At 38.1% G+C, this 22,646-nt stretch overlaps 1 protein-coding gene across 1 annotated transcript; it reads left to right on the top strand.

The window, feature by feature from the left end:
- The first annotated feature begins 529 nt into the window (after window positions 1-529).
- EIF5A2 (eukaryotic translation initiation factor 5A2) lies at window positions 530-20,451 on the top strand. The gene is made up of 5 exons (XM_003416239.4): window positions 530-630; window positions 1,285-1,484; window positions 2,204-2,308; window positions 12,099-12,230; window positions 16,000-20,451. The coding sequence occupies exons 2-5, from the start codon at window positions 1,320-1,322 to the stop codon at window positions 16,057-16,059; spliced, it is 462 nt and encodes a 153-aa protein (XP_003416287.1). The 5' UTR covers window positions 530-630; window positions 1,285-1,319; the 3' UTR covers window positions 16,060-20,451.
- The last annotated feature ends 2,195 nt before the right edge of the window (window positions 20,452-22,646 follow it).

The raw sequence follows: 22,646 nt of genomic DNA, 5'->3' as shown, positions 1-22,646 counted from the left end.
TACTGCACCTGGGCTCTTCTTCAAGGTAGAGCCGTGGGTTCGAACCCCAATGAGGGTGGCAACTTGGGCCAAAAGCTTGAACCCTAAGTTCCCTGCACAGCCACGCGGTGCACCCGCTGAATTCGCGCGCCTCGCGAGTTTTGACAACCGTCACATGACAACCGCCACGCACCTGAGGGCAGAGGCTACTGGGCGCAGGGCTCGGACCCCACTGGACTGCGTTAACTTCGACTGGGGCTTTAACGAAAAGAACCTAAGAGTTTGACGGAGCTAGTTCCCTGCGGGCGAATCTACCCTCAGCGCCGGACGCCTGACAGAGCACTCCACGCCGGAAGTGTACTAATCCGCAGCACGTGGGGTTGCCAGGGCGCGCTTCACGTGACTGGGCGGGGCCTCGGGAACCTTCTGGCCAATGGTAGACCGAGAGGGCAGTGCCTGTGACGCTCCTGGGGCCTATCCCGGAAGTGGGGCTGAGGTGGGGGCGGGAAAGGGCGGGGAGGCCGGGGTGTGGAAAGTGTGGCGGCCCCGCCCCGTCTCTTGGAACTGCCGCGGCCGCCACCGCCGCCGTCGCCGCAGCTGTGGGGACCGGCGCGGGTGCGCAGGCGAAAGGCGCTCTTTCTCCGCTGAAAGGTGAAGACATGGGGAGAAGCTGGTGGGGCTAGGACCAGGGCGAGGCAGGGCCGGGGAAGCCGGCCGGAGCCGAGCCCCGACCGAGGGAAGAAGGGAGGATGGATGGGGAACGGAGGCGAGCGTGGACCCACCGGCGTTCAGGCCCGTGCGGGGCCGGTCGAGCCGGGGGTGCAGGCGTGACACGGGGCGCCGGAGCGGCCGGGCGGCGGCGCCGCGGGGCGGAGGGTGGGGTGCGCTCCCGCTGCCCGAGGACCAGGTGCTGCCGGCCGGGTCCAGTTATCCCCCATCCTTCGCCGAGACGTGCGGCCTGGGCTGGGCCCCCAGCAGAGGGGATCCAGGCGGCGGAGCAGGGCTGGGCCGCGCGGCGCGGGAAGGTCGCTGGCTGCTTCTGCGGTGGGGCCGTGGGTGCCGGGACTTGCTGCCCGTGGCGCAGCGCCCACCCCCCAGCGAGCTTCTCTGCGACTTTCTTCCTCACCTCCCCACCAAGGAAGGGATAGAAAAGTTTGTGGAGACCGGAGTTGGAAAGTGCCGGCTAGTCTTGGGTGGGTGTTCAATAAATGCAAAACTGATGCTTGGCACGTAGCCTGTCTGCAATGATTCGTTTCCCTGCCTGCACGGCCGTTATTAAAATGCAAATACAAACTTTTTGCGTAGTTCCCTCGGAAAAGCTACCATCTTCCCAGCCCACCATGGCGGAGGAAATTGATTTCACTACCGGAGATGCTGGGGCTTCCAGCACTTACCCTATGCAGTGCTCGGCCCTGCGCAAAAACGGCTTCGTGGTGCTCAAAGGACGACCATGCAAAATAGTCGATATGTCAACTTCCAAAACTGGAAAGCACGGTCATGCCAAGGTAAGTGTCCTTCCAGGTCTGTCTTCGGCTTTAACGTTGGGATTTTGGTCATCTGTATTCCATTACAGATGATGGGGTTTTTATACTTATAATTTTGTAATAAGCTCATTTTTTCCACACGCAATTACTGGGTGATCAGCTACTACTTTGAATACTGAAAGGTAGCATTTTCTTCTCGTACTCCCTTATAATGTTTTATTAACTGGGAATCGAAGCTTTCTTGAATCATAGTGAGGTAAAAGATCTAGTCAGTAATGGAAGACCAGAACAGAAATAATCGGAGTGTCATGCATTGTGAAGAATGTAACCAATGTCACTGAACTATTTGTGTGGAAATTGTTGATTGGGGAACTAAACTGCCCTGTAAACCTTCATCAAAAACACAATAAAATATTTTTTAAAAAACTATTCAGTTTACAGATGAGAAGACCTAACAATTCTAAGAAACCTAACTTAGTTTTTGTTATCTACTCTTAAAATTGAATTACTGGACTCTCCGATTTTGAGTCTTGATGTGTCATGACACTGTTTAATTGTTTACTGTTTCTCAGTTTCTATGACTACTACTTTGTAATTTTTTTAAGAAAGTAAAATTAGATGACCTTGAAAGGTGGAGAAAGAATCTGTTGTAATCAGCGTTGATATTGTGCTTCTGTGATGTGTGTATTGAGTGATCTGCTTGGCAGAGACTGAACAGGTCTCCTGTTCTTCTCTGTTAGGTTCACCTTGTTGGAATTGATATTTTCACGGGCAAAAAGTATGAAGATATTTGCCCTTCTACTCACAACATGGATGTTCCAAATATTAAGAGAAATGATTATCAAGTAAGTACTAATTTCTTTTAGAATGATACTTGCTTCTTAAAGGTGCACATATTTTCTACTGTCAGTTGTAATCTGACAAAACCCAAGAGTGGCTTTGTAAGTTTTTTCTAATCTATTGTTAGGCACCACCCATCTTAGAAATTGGAGACATAGATAGTGGTATTTCACACTTGTGCTGTAAAATTATAGTAGTTAGTGATTTTTTTTAAACATTCTTGCATTTTTAAAATGTTTAGCACTTAGTATTCCTTAGAGCAAGTGACTACATGTTGTAACTGAATAAATCCAGTGTTTAGTAAAATCACTCTTCTGTCTGTTGTAAAATATTCCAAATTTAGGTAACTCCCTCCTGGGTGTTTTATTTCTTCTCACTGATAAGACCTAAGACTCTCAAGAAACTATTCCCACCAACAAAGTTTGCGTATTATTGGATGTGAGTCAGATTTTTTTATTCTTAAATAAGAAAATAAGCTGAAAGCCATAAATATAAGGGGTAAAGCACATGGTCATTGAATATAGTGAAAAAAATACAAAAGTATGTTTTGTATTTATTCAGTGACCATGCTGTAACCTTTTGTTAAATTATAGGTATAGATTTCAAATTTTAGTTCAAGTTATAAGTCATGTTTAATCATAGTATTTTATGGTATGGATTATTGACAATAACCAGATAATTGACCTCATGGGATGTAGGAGCCAGATTACTCGCAAGTAATGCCTTTCTTGAAAGTTTTCAATTTCTGTAGCAACCGTACCATATATAGAGAAATCTTTTCTGTTCATATTACATAGTGAAAAACACAAAATGGACACTTAGATTTGTTGTATCTGGTTTGAATTCATTTCTTTCTATACTGTATATTGTGTAAGCATTTAAAGAATGTTGTCAACTGCAACCACCTGATTTTCTTTTACTCTGTTCATATGCAAACATATTTTTGCATTGTTTTAACCATGGGAAACAGTTTTATATTTTCACCTTCCCACTTACAAATGTTTTCTATGTTGTTCTGGAGTCTAGAATTTGAATTGTGTTAGTATAATAACAGCAAGTGGATTTTTTAGTCACGCAGACTGGGGTTTAGATCTGGTTCTGCCACTTTATAGCTAGATGACCTTGGACAAATTTCTCAACCTCTCTGACCCTCTGTCTTCCCATCTACCAAAGAGGAATAATGTAAGGATTAAATGAGAAAATGTACTCCATAAGTACCTAAGTAGGTATATTCCAAAAAGTAGTTCTTTTCTGCTCCCCTTATTCCTGTGTAAAACTTCCACTTCATCACTCTGTTATTATTGGGGTACCTAATCTAGTAGGTAGGCTTGACACATACACAATTGCCATCGAGTCGATTCTGACTTACAGAACCCCGTAGGGTTTCCAAGGCTGTAAATCTCTATGGAAGTAGACTGCCACATCTTTCTCCCTTGGAGCCTCTGGTAGTGGGTGTTCAATAAACATTTGCTAAATGCGTATGTGATTATTCAACGTGGCAAGTATGTATTACGGCTGAGCATAGAATTTTCTTATGCCAAAAATGGGTTTCTCTGTTTTCATTCCTAAAATGTGAGTGTTTTGAATATTCAGTGTTAGGATGCTTTTGCCTACAGAGTATTTCAGAAAGATGGATATCAGTAGTTCACATAATTAATACTATCATCAAGTTAGCCAGCCGCTGATTGGAGCTCAAAATTTAGCATAAAGGAAAAATTTGGTTTGGGTTTTGTTATGATATAGAGTAGGACTGGGAGTAGGGCAAGGCAAGTGATATATATGGATATATATAGCCCTTCCTTGGGCACAGAATTTTAAATAAAGACAGGACCAGTAATAATACTAAGCCATATTGGAGCTTAAGGCAAAAGGAAAAATTAGTAATTCTGATCCTGTCTTTAATTTTGTTCATCATTGAATTTTTGCATTAATTTTGATTTTTCTTTAAATATTACATTCAAATACTTATTTATCTTGATCATGGAGTTATTTTGCACCCAAGATGAGTCTCACTTTCCTCACCCTAGTCCCAGCCCTTGGTGTGTGGTCCATACTGCAGAGCGGGTAAGAGGATGACTGGGGCCAGGCAGACCAGGTCTGCATCTCTGATTTGGCACTTACTAGCTCTGTGGTCTCAGTTGTCAAGTCACTTAACCTCTCTTGGCTCCGTTTCTTTATAAAATAAGGGTGAGAATAATAAGCTTTTCATGGGATGATGGTAAGGTTTAATTAGTTAATACTTAGAACAGTATTTGGCAGAGTAAGTACTCTGTATTTGTACGCTCCTCAGTATCAAGTCAGCACAGAGTGCTCATTCCTGTTCATTTCTAAAAAGCTCTTCATACTTTCCAGTTATATTTAATGTGCCGTGGTGGCCTTTACTCACTTACCCAAGCACCTTGGTTAAATTCCTCCTTTTTTCTTTGGCTACATGTAGTCCTTTGTGTTTGCCGAATTCAGTGTTCTGAGTGCCAGTTCACCAGTTGGGTAAAGTGAAATGTGTTTATCTTTTCATTATAATAATTAAAAAGTAAACCTTTGCTTAAAGAAAGAAATGTATTATTTACAGTTTTAATTTTTATGTGTTTTAAAATAAATTCAGGATGAAAGAAAAACTGTCTCCTGACTTTTTCATTCCAGGATATAGCTTGGATTAGGATTGCTAGTTTTCATTACTTGTCCTCATAGAGTTATGGTTGCCAGGGGCTCAGTGATGATGTAAAATACAAATGCACCCAGGCACCTTTGGGAATCCCAAATTCTTAAATATAGAAATGTGTGCTCAGACTCCCAGGATTCTCTCGAATCATATTTCTTTAGAAAAGTCTGTGTTCCTGTGTACCACACCACAACTTGAAAGCCTTCCCTGCATTCACTAATGTTTTGCCTGTCATTTGAAGACCACTTTCCAGAAGGAAAACTAATTACTACAGGACACACTAGAGTACTGTGGACCTCTTGGTTATTGCTGAATTGCCAAAACTATGACTATTAAATCTGAGTATATACTTGAAATAAGTAATATGCCTTTTGGATATTTGGATATACGTGTTGACTTTTATTGTTGCAACTTTAAAATAAAAGAACAACAAAAAGAATTGATGCTGTGAATTCCTTGAACTTAAGTTCTTTTAATAATTTTTACCTGTTCTGTGGAACTCTTGTGTCCCCTGACAGAAAGTTTTTCTCTGGAAATAGAAAACCTCTAAACTGGCAGAGCCCAGTATTGGAGAGACAAGAGGCAAACAGTTATAGGATTGTTAGGGTTAATAGTGAGGGGAGCCACTCCCTTTGGGTCTTGTACCTGTGTACTCTTCCTGTAGGAGAAATAGCACCATATATTGGAATATATTGTGACCTGTAAAGCAGTGATCTAGGTCCACAAAATGTCACCTAGCAAAATGTCCCACAGGCAATCTGGGGACTGTGGGGTACACAGACCAGTGAATTCTCTAGCCAGTGTCCTGTTGCCTTATTATTTTGCCCGTAAAGTTAAGTTTTTAGTCAGAAGTGATGCTGTGTGAGACACACCATGACAGGAATGAGGCATTCTGTAAACCCATGGACGAGCTTTTCAGAGAAGCACTGTGAGCAGAAAGGGCAAATCCACATGTAGAGTGAAAATCTGTTGGAATAAGCGCAAATCTCTGCCTTTTCCATGATGGAGGGAGTCAGTGTTACCAGGTGGCTCGCTGCTCCCCCTTGGGAAATGATGCCCTGTCAGGGATTGCATTGATTTCTACTGTTGAGTATTCAGTAGTGGCTGTGGTCCGACTCACCTTGGTCAGAGAAAACCTGTATTGTGGAGCCCATTGAGAAAGAACAGGGGAGGCTATACACAAAAAAAGCTAAATGACGTCCACAGAGGTTCATCTTGTCCGCCTAATTATTCAGAGCCGCCTCTACAGCAGATGCCCTTTGGTGCACAAATTAATATGAACATATTATTCTGTTTGGATAGGTCTGTCCACAGCCACTTGCCTAGAGCTCACTGTCAGCAGTTTCCCCATCTTGTTCTTTCAGTGTCCTTGACCTTCCAGCCAAACTCTTAGCCATTGCTCAAAATCGGTATAAACCCAAACCTCTCTTCTATCTTTTTCCAGGACCCGTGCTTGATGTTCTGCTCATTCCATCTCTCCTGTCTTTGAGGGCCACCTCTGAGTGGTGCCATTATACCATGCGTAATCATGTAGAAACCGTTCTGAATTCTTTTTTCCCTTAGTCCACATGACGCCCATGAAGGCTTTGGGATGAATTGAAAAAAAAGATCCCCCAAATATATCATGACCCTCAAAAAAAACAGCATGCACGGTACAGAATCACCTGTATAGTATGATTTCCTTTACTTAAAAAATCAAATTACTCAGAAATACATTTTTTCTCAAAAAATAAGAAACGTCAAAGTGGCAGGACAAGGTGCTTTCTGAGTCTGAGCCACCACTCAGTGTGTTTGTGCCTTGAGGATGTGCTCAAAGTGATCTCATTTATGCCGCCCTCACTTGTGTGATAAGAGCGCTGCTGCTCTGTGTACTCAGCTTCATAGCTTGGCGGGTCAGATAACCCCCCAGTTCACGATGGTGTGATCTGCTTAGGTTGTGTAATAATAACGATCCAACATTCAGTCTCTACCGGGAACCAGCAGCTCTAAAGAAGTAGGTTGGAAGTGCTAGAAGAACAAAGGGAAGGGGAGGAGAAAGGGTTAGTCCTCACCTAAACAAGTCTGGTTGCTTTGAAGTGGATGGAGAAACAAAATTAAATTCAGAGATTAGGATTAAGAAGGCACCTGTGCTGATAATATGCCTTCTCCAGCCTTATGTTATGTACCAGTAGTGCAAACACAGGCCAGAAAATTTCTATGCAATTCCTTTCTTATTCTGACTACATTTTAGGCAGAACCTGCAGCTCCCCGTGGCATGTCTGTCACTAACTCCCCTCCCCCTTTCCTTTCAGTTCATGTGTTCTGTAACTCCCTGTGCCTCAGCATTTAGTGGTTACAGTGCAGTTTCTGGAATTCAGAGATACCATGCCTTTTTTTAATATGGAAATTTTCAAAGTATAATGAATTCCACATACTCATCACCTAGCTTCGACAGTTACCAATACATGGGCCGTCTTATTACGTCTGTCCTTCTACCACCTGTTTTTTCTTCCCTTTACTCTTTACCTCCGCATTATTTTGAAGCTAATTCCAGGTACTATGTCATTTCATGTGCAAGTATTTTTTATGCATCTCTAAAAGAACTCTAAAATCAAAACATTATCACACCTAAAAATTAATAATGATAATATCAAGTATTCAAATAGTATTTACATTTTCCTAATTGTCCCCCCTCCCTTTTTTTTTTTTGTTTTTGTTTTGTATGAGTGTGATGGTTGTTTTTGTTTTATAGCTTGTCTACATTAGGACCTAAGATCCACACGTTGAAGTTGGTTGCTGTATGTCTTAAATCTATTTTAATCTATAGATTCATATCTCTCACAGGTGCACTCAGCTTCCCTCTCGCCCTTTCCCATATTCATTTATTCTCTCACTCGCTCACTCTCTCACTTGATTACTCCTTTTGCGTTGTAATTTTTTGATGAAGAAACTGGATCATTTGTTCTGTGGACTTCCCCACAGTCTGGATTTTGCTGATTGTATTTCCTCTGTCCCTTGTATTTCCTGAAAATTGGTAATTAGATGTAGAGGTTTGGTCAGATTCAGGGTAGATTTTTATTTCTTTCTTTTTTTTTTAAACAAGAGTACTCCATAGGGGATGTTCTGTGCAACCATCAGGTAAATGAGTCTGTCTCTTTTTCTTTTTGAGACATTAAAAGATTTCTGATCGTTGCCTCAATGCGTTAATTAATTAGGGGAGATGACATAATGATCTGTCATTTTTTTTTTTAGCCAGAATAATTTTATAAACTTCCCCCTCATCAATTTTTAGTTTACCCAGAGGTACAGTGTGTTTGTGTGTGTAAACCAAACCCGTTGCCATCAAGTCAGATCTGACTCATAGTGACCCTATACGACAGAGTAGAACTGCCCCATATAGAGTTTCCAAGGAGCGCCTGGTAGATTCGAACTGCAGACCTTGTGGTTAGCAGTCGTAGCGCTTAGCCACTACGCCCCCGAGTTTATATGTATAGGAAAGATTATTAATGCTTCATTTTTTCCTTTTAATTACAACTTTTCAAAATAAGCTTATTCCCAGTGTCCACTGAAAATAAGTAAGGAAATGTTTTTTTCTGTGAACTTGAGCATTTAAGCATACGTGTTTCAATCCATTATAGTTATTATCCTCATCAATTTGCAAGCTGTTCTCTCTTCGACCACTGAGCATTATTCAAGTTAATACCTGGGTCCCTTTGGTGTGGTCCTAGTGGTCTTTGATAGCTTCATTATCTTCAAGTATAATAGCTTGTTCCAGGTACATTTTGTATGCTTCCTGTCCTACATCTGAAATTATCCATTTTTCCAAAGAGCCCTAGTTTCTCTTGTTAGAAACTAATAGATACTACATTCTGGTTCTAGTATTTTTTAATTATATTTTGTGTGTCAATCAGCAACAAGCTGGTACACCACCTCGAGCTTGTCACCTCTGCTACAAGTTTTCTGACCTTGCTTTCTTTCATCTGTCTCTCTGCTTGCTACTAACAAAAAGTTATACTTACTACCTTCCCCCCCAAAAATTGTTCAAAAATATCTCAAAGTAATCAAATCAGTAGCATGTTTAAAGATGAATGATCAGAAGAAAATATTTAGAATTAACTGTTGAAACTGTCTTCTCACCATCCTCTCCTTCCAACCCTCAAAGTCAGGGCTTTGAGAGAAGATGGACAAAATTGCACAAGAATATGCTTGAGACTCAACAATGACACAATTGGCTTTTTTTTTTAAGATTGCAGATTATACAGGAGTAAAAGGTGCTTTTAACCAAAAAAAACCCAAACCGATTGCCATGAGACCTGGTGGTACAGTGTTTATGCCCTCAGCTGCTAACCTTTTTGGTCAGCATTTCGAACCCACCAGCCACTGTGTGGGAGAACAATGTGACAGTCTGTTCCATAATGATTTACAGCCTTGGAAACCTATAGGGCAGTTCTATTCTGTCCTGTTGGGTTGCTATGAGATGAATGAGGGAACCTGCCAGAAAAATGGAAGATAACCACCTTAGCCAAGTGATTAAGGTTAACTCTACCAGTAGTGGCATAAATTGACATCATATGCCTCCTGATGTGATACTCTGAGGACACATCATTTTATGTGGTATTCCTGCCACAGATGCATTACCTGAATCATGAGGAAACAGACAAACCCAAACTGAGGAACATTGTACAAAACAGTGAGCCTCTACTCTTCAAAAATGTCATGTCATGAAAGATAAAGTGTGAGGAATTGTTCCAAATTAAAAGAGAGTGAACAGACCTGTCAGCCAAATAAATGCAAGGCATGACTCTGGAATTGGGAAAAGTTGCTATCAAAGCCAGTGTTGAGACAATTGGCAAAATTTGAATAGTGGCTATATATTAAATGATATTGTGTCAACATTAAATTTCCTGATTTTGAAAATGGAACTGTGGTTATGTAAAAGTATGTCCTCACTGAAGTACTTATTACTAGAGTCATGATCTTTTTTGAACTTTCAAGTGGTTGAGTAAAAATAAGAACGTGTATAATATGTATTTTATATATTGCAGGTATAATGTGTGTGTGTATATCTGTATACACACATACATGTATGTATAGAGAGAGAGCACATGTGGTTAAATGTTAAAAGTGGGTGAATTTAGGTAAAGATACGGGGTTTCATTGCATTCTTGTAACTTTTCTATAAATTGATTTTTTTAATAATTTTAAAAGCAGAAAATTTATTTTTATTATTTTCTGTAGCTTTGTTTCTGAATACTTCAATTTTATTTTATAGAGCAATTTATTTTAATATGTTAAATGTTTATAAATATGTTGTTTTATTAGATTCTTAATGTTTCTATGGTTTTGTATTTGAAATGATGTACATGTTTCATTCCACGGTTTACTTTATGAAATCTTAACTCTTAAAAAATAAAGTACCACCATTATATAAGTAAATATCAAAATACAAGTGTTATCATTTGGCTTCTATGTTTCAGTCACTAATGGCAGTGTGAGCCTTTAACTCTTGAAACAGACAAATTCTACCTGAGGGAATTGCTCAAAGAGCAGAAATCAGATCCGTCCTATAAACATTTATACCTCAGCCCTCTTGCTCCCCACTGTTCCACCAACCACCCCGCAAATGTTTGAGTAAATTAAAGGCTGTTGCTGCTTTGTATAAGGAATTGGGTGTTTATTGTTTGGGGGATAAGAAGTGGTGTACAAAAACTCAAATCTCCTGTGGTAGGTGGCATTTCTGTGGGAAGCCATAGCCAGATTTGGCACTGCCATAGTGGAGAGCTTTGAATCTCTTAATGCTGCAGCATCCTGTGCTGTGTCGTAGTGGTGAAAGGGGTCAGGAGCATGTTGTTGACTCCTTTTGTATGTATTAATTATAGAAGCTGTTATTCTGAAAAAAATTTTAAAAGCTGGTATTTGGGAAGGTTGCCGTTTATAAAGCCTATTAAGAGTTCTAGTCACAGTGATGGTATACACGCCTTTGGAATAAATGAATGGGGGTTGGCTGTTTCTTCACGCCTGTGGTATAAGAAATTTGCTTATATAAAAACTGTACCTTTTTCCAGATTAGTTTGATGACTGGGTTTATTTTATTAATGTCTTCAAGAAGTCAGTGTTTGTCTTAAAAAAAAAAAAAGTCTAGCATTGCTAGCAGTGAGTTGGAAACCAAAAGTTTTCCACTTTGTTGGTAATTATAAAACACATGTTAATAGTGAAAAACTGAAAACAACTTTTATGCCCATTAATGGGAAAATGGTTAAATCAGTTACAGCATGTGCATGCAGTTGTGTATAGTGGCTATATATTAAATAATATTGTGTTAACACTAAATTTCCTGATTTTGAAAATAGAAGTGTGGTTATGTAAAAGTTTGTCCTCGCTGAAGTCCTTATTGCTAGAGTCATGATCTTTTGAACTTTCAAATGGTTCAGTAAAAATAAGAATGTGTATAATATGTACTTTATATATTGCAGGTATAATGTGTGTGTATATATACACATACATGTATGTATATAGAGAGAGAGAGAGTGCACATGTGCTTAAATGTTTACAGTGGGTGAATTTAGTAAAGATACGGGGTTTAAGATGCTGAAGTAGGTTTATATTTTCTGATTTGGAGAGATTTCCAAGACATATTAAATGAATAAAGTAACTTACTGAAAAATACATCTATGTTTTTTAAAAAAGCAATTATTTTTGCATTGTGTATATAATGTTGTAAATGCTTCAGGACGCGTTCTAATGAAGCCTAACCTGTATAATAACACAAAGATTGGGGGGCTTCAGGGAGGAGGGAACTTACACTTCTATACATAGTTTATACTTTCGTATTTTTAGCAGTTTTAAACATCAATAATGTATTTATGTATTTTTCTGTGCATATATGGAAACCCTGGTGGCGTAGTGGTTATGAGCTGCGGCTGCTAACCAAAAGGTCAGTGATTGGAATCCACCAGGCACTCCTTGGAAACTCTGTAGGGGCAATTCTACTCTGTCCTATTGGGTCACTATGAGTCAGTAATCCACTCGAAGGCAGTGGGTTTGTTTTTTTTTTTTTGGTTTGGTGTGCTTATATAAATTAATATGAATTATAATTTATGTAAATACTACAAAAGAGTAAATCTAATCAGTGCAAATTATATAATTTCTTCTAATAGCTGATATGCATTCAGGATGGTTACCTTTCCCTGCTGACAGAAACTGGTGAAGTTCGTGAGGATCTTAAGTTGCCAGAAGGTGAACTAGGCAAAGAGATAGAAGGAAAATACAATGCAGGTGAAGACGTACAGGTAAAGACATTGGAAGGTTGTTTTTTAAAACCACTTTATAAAAACTTCAACCTAAACTGATAGGAATAAAATATATATGAAATGTAGTTTTTCAGTCTTACTGAAATACTGGGAAATGTTCTTTATGAGGCAGTTTTTTCCTTTTTTTGATTTTGCTTTAGGTGAAAATTTACAGAACAACTAGCTTCTCATCAAACAGTACACACATTGTTCTGTGACATTGGTTAACAACCCCACAACATGTCAGCACTCTCCGTTCTCAACCCTGGGATCCCTATTACCAGCTTCCCTGTTCTGTCCTACCTTCCAGTCCCTGCCACAGGGCAGGTGTGCCCTTTAGTCTTGTTTTGTTCCATGGGACTGTTCAATCTTTGGTTGAAGGGGGAACCTCAGGAGTGACCTCATTACCGAGCTGAAACGGTGTCCAGGGTTTCTCCAGTCTCTGTTAGAATTTTGTTCTACATTTTTCACTAGCTCTGTCCAGGACGCTCTATTGTGCTCCTTGTCAGAACAGTGGTAGCCTGGCACCATCTCATTGTACTGGACTCAGTCTGGTGGAGGCTGTGGTAGATGTGGTCCATTAGTCCCTTGGACTAATCTTTCCCTTTTTTTTTTTTTTAGTTTTCTTCATTATTCCCTTGCTCCCAAAGGGGTGAGACCAGTGGAGTATCCTAGATGGCTGCTTACAGGCGTTTAAGACCCCAGACGCAACTCACCAAAGTAGAATGTAGAACATATTCTTTATTAACTATGTTATGCCAATTGAGCTAGATAATCCCCACGATTATGGTGCCCACAGCCCTCAGCCCAGCAATTAGGTCCCTCTGGGAGTTTGGATGTGTCTATGGAGCTACCATGACCTTGCCTTGTACAGGTTGTGCTGGCTTCCCCAGTACTCTGTACTCTCTTACCCTTCACCAAAGTTTCTACTTATCTATTGTCTATTAAGTGGTTTTCCATCCCCACCCCTTCCCTCCCTCATAACCATCAAAGATTGTTTCTTTTTGTATGTAAACCTTTTCATGAGTATTTACAGTAGTGGTCTCATACAGTATTTGTACTTTTGTGACTGACTTACTTCACTCAGCATAATGTTCTCCAGATGCATCCATGTTACGTGATGCTTCACAGATTCATCGTTGGTCTTTATCGTTGCATAATACTCCATTGTATGTATGTATCACAGTTCATTCGTCTGTTGATGGGCATCTAGATTGTTTCCATCTTTTTGTTGTTGTGAACAATACTGCAGTGAACATAGGTGTGCATATGTCTATTCATGTGACAACTCTTATTTCTCTAGGATATATTCCTAGGAGTGGGATTGCTGGATCATATGGTATTTCTATTTCTAGCTTTCTAAGGAAGCAACATATCATTTTCCAAAGTGGTTGTGTCATTTTGCATTCTCACCCATAGTGCATAAGAGTTCCGATCTCCCTGAAGCCTCTCCAACATCTGTTATTTCCTCTTTTATTGATTCGTGCCAGTAATCCTGTGGTGAGATGATACCTCATTGTGGTTTTGATTTGCATTTCTGTAGTGGCTAGAGGTCATGAGCATTTCCGTATGTGTCTCTTGGCCTCCTGAATGTCTTCTCTGGTGAAGTGTCTGTTGATTTCCTTTGCCCATTTTTTAATTGGATTATTTGTCTTTTTGTTGTAGAGGTGTTGGCTTTTCTTGTAGATTTTAGAGATTAGACTTTTGCCTCATTTGTAATAGCCCAAAATTTTTTCCCATTCTGTAGGTTCTCTTTTTACTCTTTTGATGAAGTCTTTTGATGAGCATAGGTGTTTAATTTTTAGAAGATCCCAGTTATCTAGCTTATCCTCTGGAGCTTGTGTATTGTTCGTTGTGGTTTGTATCCTGTTAGTGCCATGTATTAGGGCCTCAAGCATTGATCCTATTTTTTTTTTCTATGAACTTCATGGTTTTTGTCTTTATATTTAGGTCTTTGATGGATTTCGAGTTAGTTTTTGTATATGGTGTGAGGAATGGGTCCTGTTTCATTTTTTTGCAGATGGTCATCCAGTTTTGCCAGCACGATTTGTTAAAAATACTGCCTTTTGGTTTTTTTTTTTCCCCCCATTTGATGGACTTTGGGCCCTTGTCAAAGATCAGGTGACCACAGGTGGATGGATTTACATCTGGGTTCTCAGTTCTGTTCCATTGGTCAATATATCTGTTCTTGTACCAGTACCAGGCTGTTTGGACTACCGTAGCTTTATAGTAGGTTCTGAGGTCAGGTAGTGCGAGTCCTCCTACTTTATTTAGTGCTTTAGTTATTTGGGGCTTCTTGCCTTTCCATACAATGATAAATTTTTCCATCTTTGTAAAGAATGTTGGCATTTGAATCAGGATTGAATTGTAAATCACTTTGGGTAGAATTGTCATTTTTACAATGTTGAGTCTGCCTATCCATGAGCATGGTATATTTTTCCATTTATGTAGAGCTCTTGCAGTAGTGTTTTGTAATTTTCTTTGTATAGGTCTTTTATATCCCTGGTTAGAATTATTCCCAAATATTTTATTTTTTTAGAGGCTTATTATAAATGGTATTGTTTTCCTGATTTCCTTTTCATCATTCTCTTTATTGGTATATAGAAATCTAACTGATATTTGTATGTCTATCTTGTTACTCCAATGAATCTTTCTATTAGTTCCAGTAGTTTTCTCGTGGAGTCTTATGTTTTCTATGTATAGTAAAAAAAAATCATCCACAAATAGGGAGAGTTTAAGTTCTTCATTACCAATTTGGATGCCCTTTATTTCTGTTTCTTGTCCAACACAGCATTAAATAGGAGTGGTGAGAAAGGGCATCCTTGTCTTGTTCCTGTTCTCAAGGGGAACGTTTTCAGTCCCTCTCCATTAAGAATGATGTTGGCCATTGGTTTTACATATATGCCTTTTATTATGTTGAGAAATTTTCTCTCTGTACCTATTTTGAGAGTTTTTATCAGGAATTGGTTTTGGACTTTATCGAATGCCTTTTCCATGTTGAGATGATCATGTGATTCTTTTCCTTTTATTTATGTGGTGGATTATGTTGATTGATTTTCTAATGTTAAACCATCCTTGCATACCTGGTATGAATCCTACTTGGTTGTAGTGTATTGTATTTTTGATATCCTGCTGAATTCTATTGGCTAGAATTTTGTTGAGAATTTTTGCATCTATATTCATGAGGGATACTGGTCTGTAATTTTCTTTTTTTTTTTGTGGTGTCTTTGCCTGGTTTTGGTATCAGAGTTATGCTGGCTTCATAGAATGAATTCAGAAGTATTGCTTCCTTTTCTATGTTCTGAAATAGTTTGAGTAGTAGTGGTGTAAGCTCTTCTCTGAATGTTTGGTAGAACTCTCCAGTAGATATAAGGAATTTTTTTCCTTGAAGCCCTCAGAGCCCATTATCAAAGAAGGTATGGAGGTTCCTTTACTGGGACAGAGGCAGGGTTCAGTCTCATACTCGCTTTAAAGATCTGCATCTCAGCTGTTTTTGAGGATGACAAAAGGGATGCCCTGAGAGTGCTAAGGAGTAAAGGAGATTCAATCCTTGTTATAACTTTCAAGAGTGTAACAGCTAATAAGTGTCAAAAGATTTATAGCTCTTACTCAGATTTTACTTTAGAAAACTAATGGAAGTAGATTATTTGGTCTTTGAGGACCCCTACAAAATATCCTCAAATATATAGTATACAATGAATTAAATACACTTGGTATTTATATACTTACTATCTTCTGAATAACTTTTGGCTTGCATTTTTCCTTCCAGGTGTCTGTAATGTGTGCGATGAGTGAAGAATATGCTGTAGCCATAAAGCCCTGCAAATAAATGGAATCACCAGGCATGAGCAGACTGTTTAGGTCTGGATCAACTGCAGATCTAAAGTTTGGTTCTCAGTTGTCACCAAAGCTATGGCCTTCATAAGCAACCTCATTTCTTTTTGTTTTGAAATTGTGCTGCGTTAGTTTTGCAGGGAATTGGCAATTTAAAAAAATAATTAAGATGTATAATTCCGTTTTTTAATTTTGTAGGTGTGTTTCCTGTAACATTCCTGTGGTTTTCAGTATGTGAGTCCAAGAAAAAGACAAGGTAGCTTTAGCAGATGTGCTTTATCTGAGCAAATCGTTCCTGAATTTTAGTTAAATGATAAACCAGGGTTTTAAATAATGTAGCATCTAGTGGTATTGAAGTACCACATGTAAGTTGAATTGTTCTGTATTAATTTCAGACTTAATATCAGAGAATAAATAGATTTATGGATAGGAATTGTCACATTTTCAGTCTGTGTGTGGCAAGCACAAATCTTTAAGATAAACAAAAAATCATGTTATCAAAAATTGTCAGTTACCTTGGTGGCCATGTGCAACCACCTGTATTATCTTGGTTGTTCTATTTGCCAAATTGTTGGCAGACTTAATATAACCTTATATGGTTTTAGTACCTGCTTGTGGTTGATAGCATTGCACTGTTGGGTGAATATTCTTAAGTTCAATTGTGTAAAAGACACAAGGGACAGTGGCAAAGAGGATTGGTTAAAGCTATATGTTTTTATTCGAGGCCTTTTTGTAATCAACATGAAAAATAGGAAGTTGCCTTTTGTGTGTGCGTTTAACTTTTGTTTTCCATTTCTTGGTGTCATTCTCTCGTTCTCTCTATACGTAGAGGAGTAACCTGCTTTACAGGACACTATGCAGTGCTTTTTTCCAACCACATTGAATAAGTGTTAGTATTTATCAGCAATCACTCCTTTCTAACCATTTGTAAGTAGATTATTTTGATGTTAAAATATTTTGTCAGACAAAAACTGGAAATTCTTATTTTAAATTGATTTGGAAGGTTTGTTAAATTTATGTATGTTTTTTTCTAAAATGAAAGTAAATCATGGAAGAAATGTTACTCTATGTTATAATTATTTATTTTAAGAACTATATACATTTTTTTGATTGTCACGTGACTTAATTCAGTTACTGGTATGAAACATAACTAGGGAAAAATTCTATAAACCTAATTATTTTAAAAGGTGTTTTCAGTGATACCTGCATTTCTCTTTTGTCTTTTGGATCATATATATTTTATTGCCAAATCTAGACATTGTAACAGTGTTTGTGAGGACCTTAGACCCAATAACAATCATTATATGGGAGTCAAATGTAGAACAAAATCATTATTTCAGTAATACCTTGATTCTCTTAAGACTTGTTGTGAGACTTCTCCCAACATGCCTTGACCTCTAAATGGCCTTTGTTCCCGTCATCTAGAGGAAAATATATATGCTGCTGTAACTGATCTGATCAGTGACTGGAAATAGCATTAGGAGCAGAAGATCCCATGGTTTTAGTTGCTTAATTTGTCCATGCTTTAAAATCTTGTATTCGCCTCATCAAAACCATTTGGGGAAGAAGCGAGATACTTTTAATTAAGACAGTACAAGGAGAGAGGAGGAGAATTGAAGAGCACAAGAAATATTGTGGTTGTAGTTAATCGTTTTTAGTGTAAAATTTTATTTAGCTTTTGCCCATCTAAAGCACAATTAGGAATTAGGCTGAATTCTTCCAGTATTCTATTTAAATATCTACTACATACTGCTCTAGTTTTTGTTACTCTGCAATGCATATCTTAGCTGCTACTGGTTGACATTGTTACCCACAGGAATTCTAGAAAGTTACCAGTCTGTGCTGCTTGCTGGCCATTCATATGGCTCTAGTTAACCATTACTAGTGTTCTGGCTTAATATTTATTACGGATTAGCATGCCCTTGTTCTTCCTAACTTGTCAAACTTCACATAAATATATGTTCAGTTGCAGTGTAAGGGTGTACAGATGATAGCAGTGCATCTCTGTCTTCATACCTTGAATGGCAAAAGCTATGCATAAATATTTCATTTTGTGTACTATATTAAATGTAGATACTCTTGTGATGTATAATAATAAGTATAGATTTTAAAGATATAGGACTGTTTATTTTCACATAAGTCAGTGAATGTTTCTCTAGAACAAAATATTTCATTTAGTAAAGCTTTACAAATTGTATTAAAAGGAAGCAGGAAACATTTTTTAACATAGAACAGAAGTGACTTCATTCTTTTTTGGCATCAGAGAAATGTTAAAAGTTGATCTTCAGTATTTGTTATACTTTTTTGTAGTAAATGCTAAATATCTCTAGTTACCATGTATAGAATGTAGAGTGTCATGCTGATAGATTATACAGTGATGCACCACTTTTGTCTGCAGGCATTTCAGCAGTTTATGTACAGCATTATATTAATAGGTTAAATGTTTTGTTTCTTTCTGGAACAACATTTTATTGCTACTGTGACAGACTGTTGTATCTTATTTGCTACAAATTTGTATACCCTCTGAAATAGATCAAATCATTTGCTACTTTGACTTAGCATTTGCATCATAAGCATAATTATGATGTTTCTTTCATACTCCCCTCCAAGGGCTGCCAGTCACTTAAGAAAATGTTGCTAATGAAGCTCTTGACTCTGTTTCCAAATATGGTACACGCTTCTGTACCAATGCTTTATATTACTTACCAAACCTTCCTGCAGCTGGAGCATGCTATCTGCAATAGGAGATGCTGCAGTAAAATGCCTAGTCTGTACAGTCTGGGGACACAGATTTTCATTATAGCACAATATGAGCGTGTGCACGTGCACACAGAGCTTTGTGTGCGTGTTCTTTTTTCAAAGTCCTTCCAACTCTTAAAAGTACTGTAGTCTGGTAGTGCCTGAAAATGTTGGTAACTGTTTTGTTTTGTTTTTCTTTACAACTTTTCCAGAATTTGTTTTTGTACTTTAAGGCTTCTCAATTAGGTATTTCTAGTTGAGCTGTAATCTGAATGCATTGTTCTCAGGGTTGTTTGTGCTAAGAGCTGAAGTTTCATTATTTTAAAGCTAACTGCCTGAAAGTATATTGCAGAATTTTCCCAGATTGTAATACAGTGATACGTACAAATAAAAAATCCTTAATATTAGCATACTTAAATACACACTAAGTATTCTAGGGGAAAAAAATGGAAACATTAGTAACACCTGTTCTGGAATCTTGCCATATTTTTTCACTTTAAAATAGAACTTGATAGTCTTATCTTGAAACCCTAACCTTAGTGATATACCTGAAAGCATTCCTTTGACATGGACCCCAAAGATAGTTTTAGAGCCAGACATTAATGTAGTGTGGTTCTCAAACATACTTAGGGACAACAAATAGAAAATTCATAATGCCCTTTTCGGCACATTAAAATGTTTACATATTCTATAATATGAACTAGGAACACATTTACTATGAGAAAATGTGACTCTTAAGCAGTTTAAGAGCAAAACTGGGCATATTTCCATTACAGAACAAGTTATTGAACTAAGCGTGATCAACAGTTTCAGATTTTCTAATATTATTTAGGTATACTATTTCGTCATTTTCAAGCCTTTTTTTTCTGCTAGCAATCCAACAAGTAATAGGCAACAAAGGCTTAAGACAAATTTATGGTGGAAAATCTTAAAATTGAGAGAATTGAATCTATGAAGTTTAATCTATTACCTTTTTTTCTCTGAATTGGTTATATGGCATCATTATTTGATTTTAGCAGGGAACATTTGGATTTAGTTTACGGAACACAGATGTTCCATGGGAACATGACTTGAAGTCACTATATAATTTAATGTTTTCCATTAGAAAAAAAATCTGAACATCAACTTTACTACCAAGGGGGTGGTCAAGTGCCTGAAAAGTGCTGTATACATCTAATGAGCACGTTTTCCTTGTGCGAAAACACATAGCAAGGCATTTCAGGCTTTCACCTGCTAGAAACGTACTTGCTGCCAAACGTTGCTATCCATCACTATCCTCCACCCCTTCCTTAGAACAGGTAGAAACCTACTTTAATAGTTTTTTTTTTTTTTTTTCCTTTTTAAATATAAAGTCCTTATAACTGTTTCTCAGTATTGGTAGCTTTAGGTTTATCTTAGTTCAAGATTGTACTTTTTAAATACTCTGAACACTATATTTAGTGATGACTGTACCATTTGTCATAAGTCACAGTTGTGATCTTTCTTGAGAGGAATTCTTTACTGTGGTTAATGTCTACTATCAATAAGCACTCTTGTGCTTGTTACAAAGTATATGCAAGTATTAGTTCTATACAATTATAATGAAAATGACTAGTTCAATACTGTTAATGTACTTTTGAAATAAAACGTGTCCTCCTCCCCCAAAAAAGGAAGTAGTTGAAATGGCATTGTCTAATACAGCGGCACTTTATTAGTAATAATTTTATTTGTCCTCAGCATAGGAGAACTCTTGTGTTTACCTGCAGAGACTCATGTTTTAGCTAAGACTTTAAAACTGCAAGATAGGTAATATGGATATTATAATTGTGCATTTTACATTTTAAAAAATTATGAAATTCAAATGTTAAGACTTTGGCTATACTAAAATAATTGTTGAAATTCTTTAAAATGTAGATGGTAAATTCATCAGTTACATTTTTTGTTACATTAAAATATATTTGTTAACTTCTTTAGTTATGTTAAATAAAAATAAAGTTAATTTAACAGCTTGCACTATTCTTTTATGTATAGTCTTTTACAAATATTTTTAGAATATAAAGTTGTATGAGTTAACATGCACATCACTGTTAAAAGAAAATCTACCTTTTGTTTTTAGTGTTTTTGTTCTAGGTTCTGACTAGAGACTGTCCTAGCTATTATGCTAGTTTTTAAGTTTTAGTTTCAGATATAGGTACAATTTTGTTTCTGTCTTTGCATTTTTAATAATTTCTTTGAGTACATAAAATAGTCACATGGTTCAAATTTCAATCAGTATAAGAGAGTGAAAACATTTTCCATCGTCTCCCCCTTTCTGGGTATCCTTCCAGAGATTTAATCCAAGAGAGGTTAATGATACCTCCCCCACCCTTGAGCCCCCAGGGTCAAAGGTGTTCTCTTCCCGCCAGCTGGAGTTTTGCTCTTTCCACAGTGACATGAGTGGTGTGATGAGTCCCTGCAGCAACCACTTAACCCTTTAGCCAATCCTCACCATATTTAACTTGTACCACCTGGTCGGATTCATCACTAGGGGGCTTAGAATCGACTCGATGGCACTGGGGGGTTGGGTATGCATTGTACCAGCCTAAAACATCTCTCTTGCCCCTTGATGTGTGGGCTGTGCCAAGACCACCTGGAAGTGATCACCTCATATCCATGATCAGTAGTATAACCTTTCAGACCCATCAAGCCTAGGCAGTAAGAGAAACACCAGATGGTCTCCTGCCCCCACACTACATCCCCCACTTTTCTTTGCCACTTGCAAATAAAAGTAACCCAGTTTCCCAGAGAGGCATGGGAGAAAAAAGAGAAAGAGTGAAAAGGCTAGTATGTGTTTTGGGTCTCTTACAGCCGGTCTGGGTCTCTTCCTTTCCTCCCCCTTTTGTGAAATTGCCACATTTAGAACCCATACTGCCTGCCTGAAGTGTGTGCTCTACTGGGAACTTAAAACACCTCTTATCACAGACCATTCAGCAGTATCAATTATAACCATTAGGTGTGTATTGGCTCAAAAGGATCCACCAGCAAGGTTACATCAATCCATTGTCCAATTTAAGAATTATTTCTAAATTCAGTCAAAATTTTTTGGCCATGGGCTCTTCTTAGCACCACAGTGACGTGTTTCAGTGTCTAGGAGTGGCAAAAAGGCTTGGCAACTTTTCACTGCCATCAGACCCCCAACACAGATTCTAACTCTGAGAGTAGAGGTTCCTCTACCTAATGCTGATGGTGTGTGCATTTTTTATCCCACAGTTATGTGAGTTTCACTTAAATTGTTGGATGTCAATTGCCATATAATCAATGAGGTAAGTCTTTTAGATATACATTGAACACTAATACTCTGATATTAGAGAATACCTTTCTTTCAAAAAAAGGGAGGCTGTATTAGAGCATGGAAAACATTTGTAGTTTACCTAAAGTAAAAATATTAAAAATGACACTCTGTGATACCGGTGAAATTAAAAACAAAAAAGCCCTTCCACCTAGAAATTTAAAAAACTATTATACAACTCTGGAAACCCTGATGGCATAGTGGTTAAGAGCTATGGCTGCTAACCAAAAGGTCAGCAGTTCGAATCCACCAGGCACTCCTTGGAAACTGTATGGGGCAGTTTTACTCTGTCCTATTTGGTTGCTATGAGTCAGAATCAACTGAATAGCAATGGTTTTATTACACAACTCTGTGGTGAAAGGTGAAATACAGTGAGTTGCTGAAAGATGATGTAAACAATACATATCACAATCTATGTAATACATTTAAAGCAGCCATCTGAAATTCATAGCCCAACCACCTCTATGAATGAAAATGAAAGAATGAAATAAATGAACTAAAGTTCTAAGTCAAACAAAAATAACAGCGAACAAACC

This window comes from Loxodonta africana, chromosome 23 (genome assembly GCF_030014295.1).
Source record: "Loxodonta africana isolate mLoxAfr1 chromosome 23, mLoxAfr1.hap2, whole genome shotgun sequence".
NCBI classification, from domain to species: Eukaryota; Metazoa; Chordata; class Mammalia; order Proboscidea; family Elephantidae; genus Loxodonta; species Loxodonta africana.
Note: the sequence above shows the minus strand (reverse complement) of the source record. Positions and strands in the feature narration are given on the sequence as shown.

What these genes read in the sequence shown, in the direction of transcription:
- EIF5A2 (XM_003416239.4), top strand. Translation starts at nt 1,320, where the DNA reads ATGGCGGAGGAAATTGATTTCACTACCGGAGATGCTGGGGCTTCCAGC. An exon ending in GAAAGCACGGTCATGCCAAG is followed by an intron (nt 1,485 to 2,203) that starts GTAAGTGTCCTT and finishes CTTCTCTGTTAG; the next exon opens with GTTCACCTTGTTGGAATTGA. An exon ending in ATGCAGGTGAAGACGTACAG is followed by an intron (nt 12,231 to 15,999) that starts GTAAAGACATTG and finishes TTTTCCTTCCAG; the next exon opens with GTGTCTGTAATGTGTGCGAT.